Source organism: Salvia hispanica, chromosome 3 (assembly GCF_029641045.1).
Source record: "Salvia hispanica isolate PSC_SH4W2 chromosome 3, Shi_PSC_v1, whole genome shotgun sequence".
Taxonomy (NCBI): Eukaryota; Viridiplantae; Streptophyta; class Magnoliopsida; order Lamiales; family Lamiaceae; genus Salvia; species Salvia hispanica.
The window spans coordinates 58341567-58350445 of record NC_142694.1 but is presented as its reverse complement, the minus strand read 5'-3'; the positions used below and the strand labels follow the sequence as shown (position 1 = coordinate 58350445).

Sequence of the window (8879 nt, the reverse complement as noted above, 5' to 3'; positions counted from 1 at the left end):
GTATCGACGCCGCCTGCGGATTGGCCGTTGGGGTGGCTGCTGCATTCGAGCAAGCTCGCTTTGTATGAAACGGGAGATATAGTTGTTGACTGGGTTGTTGGCGAAACCCGCGACATCCCATCCGGTGGGAGCGGGAGGTACCTCCTCTTCGGAAGAAGAATGAGATATCTCCTCGTCGGACCGAGAATGAGAAGATGATTCAGAATTCATTAAATATAGATGGAGAGAGAGAAAATAAATGAAGAGAGAAAATGGATGAGGATGAGAAGAGAATGAAGAGAGAAAAGGGATGAGGATGGGGAGAGAATGAAGAGAAGGTGTGTATTTATAGGGGGGGAAATTAAAAAAAAAAAAAAAAACTATTTTTATCGCCGGATTATCGCCCACAGTGGTCGGCGATAATCCGGCGAATTTTCGGGAGTTAGCGTTAATTCGGTAGAATTAACGCCGAATTATCGCCGAATTCTCCCCAACGCCCGGCGATAATCCGGCGATAATCGGCGATTTTTTGCCGGATTTAACGCCGACCCATTGGGAGTGCTCTAAAATTGGCCGAATTGGCTAGCCCATACTATCTGGTTCGTGTTGAGTTAGTTGAGTGATAAATATTTTATTTAATTTATTCTTCTTAACGATAATAAAACATTTCATACATATTTATTATACATGTTTCATAAAAAATCTTAGAAAACAAATCAAATCCTAATTAGGAAATTTAAATCAAATCATAACAACTTAATAATAAATTATAAAATAAATTAAATAATTATACAAAGAGATTATTAGCTTACTTTCGAAATAAAGTGAAAGTCTAGGTCCTTCTCAGTATCATTTTTCTATTTTCATTCTTACTGAAATTAGGCGATTTCTATTTGAGGAAAATTATCTAACACATTTTTTTTTTTTTGTTTTTAATTAGTCATTTTCTCTTCTTTTTCATTTTGATCTAACACATTTGTAAATGAAGTAATGTGGTCATCTATAAATAGAAGAATTGACACCAAATCTCCAAATGAAACAAATTAATAAACCTAAATTGGAGAGAGAGACATAGTTTTTGATAAAAGAAAAGTTCAGCACAAGAGAGATCGAGGTTATGGCGGAAGATAGAGCTAACAGTTGCGAAGAAAAGAAGGCGGTACCGCGCCCTAAAATGCCGGAATCGCCCAACTCCGGCGACTCAGTTGACGCTCCTCCCAATTCCAAACCGAGAATACCGAAACTGGACGATTTCACAACGAAGAAAACGAATCAAGCTGAATCCCCTGCCAATGGCGGGAACAAGGGAAGATCGTGCAAAGGATGCCTCTATTATTCTTCGCAATTGAAATCCGATTCGAGGAATCCTCTCTGCATCGGCCTCTCCCGCTCCCTCCCTGCTGGTATAGCCCCAATTTCCCCCCATTTTTCGATCTCGATTTCGATTTCGATTCGTCTCTTTAGCTGTTTTCTTTGCTGATTGATTAATCATGACGAGGGCAGCGTGTTAGATTTATGCTTTCTGAATTGTATTTCTTGAAGAATCGTTACGAGGGTTTAGGAGATTGTTGTTAGAACACATAATGGATTGATGAATTTAGAAAGTTAAGGTGTTAGTAATTTAGAGGATGTCATGTGCTTCAAGTTTTGTGCATTTGTTGTAGATGAAAGGAAATGAATTTCTGCATACACTGGAATTCTCCTACTTGTGCTTGATTTTGATATTATGTTATGTAAGTATCCAATCTCATACATTTTTTGTGTGTGCTGGATTAATGCGGTAATCGATAATGATTTAATGTTTGATTTATTAGCGCCTCGATATATTGTTGGGAAATCTGAGATGGAAGCATCTAAAGAGGGTAAGATCCTCAGGGATTTTAAATACGGTTGCGTTGGTTATTCTATTTACGCCGACCAAAAGAACCGGACCCCTGATGCACAACAGTCTGAACCGGAACTGCCGATCTGCATGGGACTTGAGGTTAGTGTCATAGACTGATCTTCTAGGTGTCTTAGTTGCTTCAATTTAGCTTTGTGTGAGGTAATAAATTTGGGAATAATTTGTTGTATCTTTATTCAAGAAGAAATAGTACACTGTGGTAACCTTTTTCTCCCATTATGGCACTGTGCAATAAGATTTTGCATTTGTTCTGTTCAATTCACCATTATAATTGCTAGAGCTGATTGGTGGAATAGGGATATTGTGTTAGTGCTAAGAATTGTGATATAGGATACATTTTTATGGATTAACAGTAATTGGTGATTGCAAAGGGGGCGGGTTCTGCTTATTACGTGTGTGGCTTTGAAGCTTTTCATAGTTAAATTTTATCATTAGTATGTCTTGTCTGCTTGTTTCTCTCCTCTATCTGTTACTTCCTCTTCTCACATGTATTCCAATCAGGTGTTAGTGGATCGGAAAATCAAAGAATCTTTGCCTGGTAAGTGAGATTAATCAAAGGTTTCTACAATGTCTTTTACCTACTGCATTAATGGCTTAAGTTACAAAAGCGTGAGCTGTACATACGCGACAGTCAATTAATGGAATATCAGTGAATGATCTGTGTGTCATTGCATGAAGATGCCTTACTCTAGTCAAAGTATTCTGAATATCTATCACTATGGAGAAGATTACTAGACATGTTGGTGCTGCTGAATTATTTACACAAGAAAATGAACTTTGTTGAATTATGAAAAATCTTCTTGGTAGCATCCATCCTCTAATAGACATCCTCTAATAGATAGACTGAGCACTAGAACAAATTTTCTGACTAGTCTTTTATTTTTTATATGCACTTTTATAGTTTATACTGTCGATACCATCTCTGGAAACCCCACAAGGTAGGGGAAGTGGAGTTTTGTTTTTTGCATGACATTGATCATGAAATGAAACTTGTTTGGTTATATTATTGTCACAAACCTTCTTGAGTTAATACCCGGGTGATCTATATCTTGTTATTCTTACAGATGGAAACAGATTACCAGTACCACAGCATCGGTCACCTCAACCAGCTAATTCCAGTCGGGACGAGTTTCTGAGCAGGCAAGTGCCTTTCAATTTCTACTATTCAAACTCATCACCTCATGCATTTACACCAAGTATTTGGATTTGTTCTAGAAACCAATTGAGTGAAATTTGATCTGAAAGTCATCGGCATTAGCATTGTCTTGTATGCTCCTCCGCTCTAGGTATTCTTGACGATTTCATCCGTGCTTTCTTTGTGCAGGTTTACGCGAAATGCAAACCTGATTGCAAATGGGGTGGCGAAGAACATTCGTAGAGTAGGGAACCAGATAAAGCGAAGCCTGGATGATATCATGTATCCCTACGGAAAAAGACCAAAGTAAGTGAAGGCGGATCGAAATGCGTGGTGGATATTGTGCGAATGTGCTGTATGAAACCGAACACAAAACTTTGATAAATATTAACCCTTGGTCCACGACGACTACCTGTTTACAAAACTAAATCCCACAAAATTCTAACCTCTAGATGGAATATATAAGAATTACATCAAGACTTCTGATCAAAGTAGACTACTGACAATAAATCTCATATTAGCTGCTTAAATCCAAACCATTATAACACATTCTTCAGGAATATGGTCGATGAAGCCGATCGTGGTATAGCATTGGATATGTTTCATGTGGAATAAAAGGAGTAACATTTTTAAGATTCTTTGTTTCTTAATCTCACTTTAAATATGCCATATTGATTATGCATTGCTGCCCTTTTTTTTTTTTTTTTTTTTTTCGAAAACGCCCCTAGTGGGTGGGGGGTTTAGGCAGACCCCCAACCCGTAAATAAATCAAAATATAACGTTCCAAAACATGATCCTAGCCCAAAAGTGACTAGTATCTAAAACTAGAACATGAAGGAGAAATAAGTTGGAGCTCCCACAAGTCGGGATGATCCAAGCTATCAACACTAAACTAGTAGCCAAATGAACAAAAGGAACAAATAAACAAAGCAGAACTATCAAACAGTCGTAATCAGTCCACATCTCAGCGTCGGAAACGGAAGTTAAGATATCCCAGCTGGTCCATCCTAACAAACGCCTTCAGGTATCGAGGCGCAGAGACAGAATCATAATATGTCATAGTAGGGGTTTGAACCCCCCTACCTGCAAGAAAGTCGGCAGCACGGTTTCCTTCTCTGTAGATGTGTGAGATTCGAACCTGCCGCCGAGATGTCATCCTCCGGATCAAAGCCATATGATGTCTAAGATCGGCAGAACCAGGCCGTCCAGATGTGAGTAAAGTAACCAGAGCCGCTGAATCAAGCTCTACCCAAATGTGTGTAGAAAACTCCATGGCCATCTCCAAACCTCGAATGAGAGCCATAAGCTCTGCCTCAAAGCTCGAAGATGCATCCACCGGAGAACAGAAGGCCCGCAGAAGTCCTCCATCAGTACCAAGAACCAATCCTCCCTCTCCCGCCTCCAAAGTTGCTGATGAGAAGGCACCATCTGTATTCAGCTTCACCCATGGGGCATCGGGGGATGCCAAAGGACCATGAGTGATCGCAGAATACGCTGTCTGGGAGAAGAAGACATGAAATCCACCGACGTCGAGCAACCCCTCCAGTGTAACGGGGTAATCTTGCCGGCCAATACGAACGTATGAAGATGATGAGTGACCTGCCAAATAACATGAGTGTGACGGAAAGGACAACCACGATGCTTGCAGCCATTCCTCTCCATCCAAAGAAACCAAACGATCAAACACGAAATAATAAAACTAATATGCATAGTGGGAGCCCTAGATTGATTATGCATTGCTTGGACTTGTTAGTTGTGTAATTTTTTTCACAACACAAATTTCACCACCCTGGTTTGATTCTTTCTACACAATGCAATTTCAAAATTAAAGTTATTGCCCCCTATGAAAATGAAGATAACATATTTTTTTAATAAATCGAAGAGAAAGACTGAAACTAGTAAAAAACTGAATTTAGCAAACGAATTAGTGAGCGAAAAAGAATAATTGATAAATGTTTTAGTTTATCAAAAATTTGCAATATATAGCGACCTACATTATATAGTGCTCGTCCTTACATTGATATTATGCCTTGAATACCTTGACCTAAATTCAATGAATATAATCCAATATTCAGTCGAATCATTGTACACGAAACAATTAAATTTCCATCCATATTTACCGACATAAAATTTATTTTACTTAAATCCTATCCTAATGAACTTAATATGTGATGTGAATTATCTCAAAGTTTATATTTATCATATGTGAACTAAAATGTTATGTAGTGTAGTAAGAATCTTTCATTTTTTCCATCAAGTGCCATTCATATTTATTGACATTCTAAATTTCGAGGATTCTATAGGAATATATAATAATAAATTCCGCAAAGTCCAATTTCCGCGAATATAGACAGTTAACATATTTCACTTAATAGAACTATTCCATCGTTTAAAAATTAAAATCCAGATACACTAAAATTTACTAATAAATATTGCCCTTTACGAAAAAAATGCATTCTTAATCCAAGAGGCGGTTGCAATTGAGGATTCGAGTCATTATACAAAGAAATATATACAGAATAATTCGAGTCATTATTCAAAGAAATATATAGAGAATAATTATTGTAATAAAAAATTCTTACCATGTCAATGATTAAGACAGTGTTAATACACGCTGGAACAAAGTCGAACGCCATTTTTGAATTCTTAAAATTCTTTTATATTCCTCAGCGTTGAGTATAAATAATTCCAACTTCCAGCACGAAAAGGGTGTCAACTCAAACCCAACTTCCAATCCAGTTATTAATCCTCACGTTTTCCTAGGAAAACTTCCCCTCACCTTCCTTCTATCTTCTCCAATTCTTGAGTTTTTCTCTTTAATTCCGCCCCTTTTTGTTGATTCAAGCCTAAAAATTTGATCTTTCAGCTCCTTCCAGCCGGATCGCGTTGATTAGAAGCGAATCTCTCCTCGATTTTGATAGAATCTTTAATCCCATATCGCAGTTGAAACGGTTTTAGTGGTGGTTTTGTTTAAATTTCAATTCTTGATCGAAGCGCCGGTTGGATAAGAATGACCGCGTACGCGGCGGCGTGTAAGCGGGTGCTCAGATTAGGACCCGAGTTGGCCGGGACCCGACCCATTTCCGAGCTTGCTAAATCCAACGGCAAACGGGTCTACCTCGTCGACACTCTCGCCCTTGTAATTCAATTCATCCTCATATTTGTGTTTGGAGTTAAAATTGGTGGTTTTTGTTTGATTGCTGGCTGTGATTCTTGTATTTACAAACTTGTAATTCATCCTTGTATTTGTGTTTGGAGTTGAAATTGGTGGTTTTGTTTGATTGCTGGCTGTGATACTTGTTTTTTATGTTTAGGTTATGATGGTTTTAGTCACATTTTTTGCCTTTTTGTGTTGTGATGATTTGGCACTTTCTTGCTTTTTGGGAAGTGATGCTTCTAGTTACAAACTTTTGTTTCTGTTTGGATGATTTTAGCTTCAATTTTTTTTGTTTCTGTTGTTGATGGTTTAGTTACATTTTTGCGTTTATTATGTGTTGTGATGCTTTAGTTTCATTCTTGTTTTTTTGGAATGTGATAGTTGTAGTTACATTTTGGCCTTTGATGATGTGATGGTTTTGATCAGGTGAGGAAATTGGAGGCGCAGGGGGTGGAATCGAGGCAGGCGCAGGCGATAACAGAGTCAATGATGGAGGTGCTGAATGACAGCATGGAGAATGTTTCAGGTTCTTATGTTTCTAAGAGTGAAATGCAAAAGGTGAGCTGTGTTTCCATTTCTTTGGTTTTTGTTTGTTGGTAAAGAAGAAAATTTGTTTTGTAAACTTGTGTTTTTATCTGTTTTTCGGTGTAGAGCGAGATGTTTCAGGAAAACAATCTGTCCATGTTCAAGACCGAAGTCAAGAGCTCCCAGGTATGGCTAAGAAAGCTTTTGTTTCTTTACATGTTTATTGGAAATTGATGTCATGTTGAGATACTGAGGCTGTCGTATGATGTTAGGGAAGTGAGTCCTTTTTTGTTGCTAAAGTGGGAATGGATGTTATATTTTGCTAGTATGATCAAAGCTTATGATTGCCTTGTTTTTAAATATGTTATGGATTTGATTGTTAAATATGTAGAGGTTGGTTGGTTTTGTCCTTGATACGGAATCATGTTATAGTTGATTCATCTGACTATAGACGACTCATCTCATTCCGTGTCTATAATACTGATCAACAATGTTGTATTGAATGGAACTTTTTTGTTATTTAGCTAAACTATTGTATGTTCTACTCTCCTGAATGTATATAAGTAGGACCGTGGTTCTTGGAAACTTTAAGAAAACCCTTGAGGACGACGAGTGTTGTGGATATTTAGATGACTAATTTAAATGAGTGACATTAACAGCATCTAGTAATGATATTAATTTCTGATAAAAAAGAAAGGGCATATTTGTGGGTGACCAAGAAAGACAAGTACCATTTGTAATAATAGACATCTCAAAATAGAATATTGGCCTGTAAAATCCTCGGGCCTGTTTACTTTGGATGATAGATATGACAAGTCAAGATAGTGTTAGGTTTTATAACTACTTTTAGAGCATATAGTAAATAGTTGTTTTATTAGGTTGTTTGGTTTGCAGTTTATAACATGAACAAAGCCTGAGCCCGAGGTCGTTTCGAGGGTCCATAAAAAATTGTAACTTGCAAAATAAACAAATGTAAAATCCATGTAAAAATTCTTTTCTTCACATAACTTGCAAAGTAAAAGGGCCTACGTATATCCCAAAACCCGAGCTTTAGATTTAACAAAGCTGGGATGTTTGTTCATAAATGTATGTTTTTATTTGTTAATGATGTGTTGGATACTCCAAGCTTAGAGAAACTCGTATGATTAGCCAAGATGTAGCTAATTCATTTGATTCAAGTGCAGGATCACCATTTCTCTATGTTGCAACATGAGATGGAAAAAATTAAGAATGATATAGAGAAGATGCGAAGTGAGTTAAGGTAATGTATAGATAAAATAAACTTCATCGATCAGGGACTTTTTTTTTTCACACCTAATTCTGATTGACACTAAATACAACATTGGCACAGGTATGAAATTGACAAAGTCACAGCCGGGCAGCGCTTGGATCTTAATCTCGAAAGGGGGTAAGTATGTACCAATATATATATAGAGAGAGTGAGTGAGTAGTGATATAGGGCAACCACTACTTAAATGTATAACTAGATACCAAAACACGGTGTTCAATAATAGCGTTTTAGTTCACTATAAAGGCATTTTAGTTCATAACACGGATTTGGTCTCTAGTTATGCATTAAGAATCAGTTATGCATTGATCATCTATGTATACATATCAATTTTCCAACCAAATGAAGAGTACTTACTGAAAGTCTGCCCCAATTTTGCAGGAGAATTCGAGATGAGCTGAACAATCAAAATCAAGAAACGACAAACCTCACCACCAAACTTGATCGAGTGAGTACTGTTACACGTAGTTGCTGAAAGTTGATACTACTTCTTAAACTTAAATTTATGCTCGACTCCATTGTTTGCGTTGTGAGATCACAGGAAATCCATACACTGCGAGCTCAACTAGAAGCCGCAAAGTATGATGTGATCAAGTACTGCATAGGTACGCTTGCCTCTGTCTCTGCCGTTGGTCTTGCTGTAATCCGAATTCTGATGTAGCCAACAGGCACACCATTTGTCTGGTTTTGGTGGGGATTTTTTTCTCATTTTTTATGTCTAAAATCCCTGACCAGTACAAAACACTGCTAGGAGAATTCAAGTAACAATGTATTTATTGATTGGTCTTTTGTTTGAAAGCATATTGTAATTTGTAATAGGTCTCTTATCTGTTTCAAGATGTTGTAAAATTCATTATTATATGCAAAAAAAATTAACCTTTATAATCTTTTA

The 8879-nt window shown here is 37.3% G+C and overlaps 2 protein-coding genes across 2 annotated transcripts; both read left to right on the top strand.

Moving 5' to 3' along the window:
- Positions 1-1004: 1004 nt before the first annotated feature.
- Positions 1005-3446, top strand: LOC125211572 (uncharacterized). Its single transcript, XM_048111430.2, has 5 exons — positions 1005-1382; positions 1794-1963; positions 2384-2420; positions 2947-3022; positions 3207-3446. The coding sequence occupies exons 1-5, from the start codon at positions 1097-1099 to the stop codon at positions 3325-3327; spliced, it is 690 nt and encodes a 229-aa protein (XP_047967387.1). The 5' UTR covers positions 1005-1096; the 3' UTR covers positions 3328-3446.
- Positions 3447-5689: 2243 nt separating this feature from the next.
- LOC125217134 (uncharacterized) lies at positions 5690-8879 on the top strand. Its single transcript, XM_048118965.2, has 7 exons — positions 5690-6156; positions 6601-6732; positions 6826-6885; positions 7884-7960; positions 8051-8107; positions 8369-8435; positions 8529-8879. The coding sequence occupies exons 1-7, from the start codon at positions 6028-6030 to the stop codon at positions 8646-8648; spliced, it is 642 nt and encodes a 213-aa protein (XP_047974922.1). The 5' UTR covers positions 5690-6027; the 3' UTR covers positions 8649-8879.

What these genes read in the sequence shown, in the direction of transcription:
- LOC125217134 (XM_048118965.2), top strand. Translation starts at nt 6,028, where the DNA reads ATGACCGCGTACGCGGCGGCGTGTAAGCGGGTGCTCAGATTAGGACCC. An exon ending in TCGTCGACACTCTCGCCCTT is followed by an intron (nt 6,157 to 6,600) that starts GTAATTCAATTC and finishes GGTTTTGATCAG; the next exon opens with GTGAGGAAATTGGAGGCGCA. An exon ending in CCGAAGTCAAGAGCTCCCAG is followed by an intron (nt 6,886 to 7,883) that starts GTATGGCTAAGA and finishes ATTCAAGTGCAG; the next exon opens with GATCACCATTTCTCTATGTT.
- LOC125211572 (XM_048111430.2), top strand. Translation starts at nt 1,097, where the DNA reads ATGGCGGAAGATAGAGCTAACAGTTGCGAAGAAAAGAAGGCGGTACCG. An exon ending in CGATCTGCATGGGACTTGAG is followed by an intron (nt 1,964 to 2,383) that starts GTTAGTGTCATA and finishes TATTCCAATCAG; the next exon opens with GTGTTAGTGGATCGGAAAAT. An exon ending in AATCAAAGAATCTTTGCCTG is followed by an intron (nt 2,421 to 2,946) that starts GTAAGTGAGATT and finishes TTATTCTTACAG; the next exon opens with ATGGAAACAGATTACCAGTA.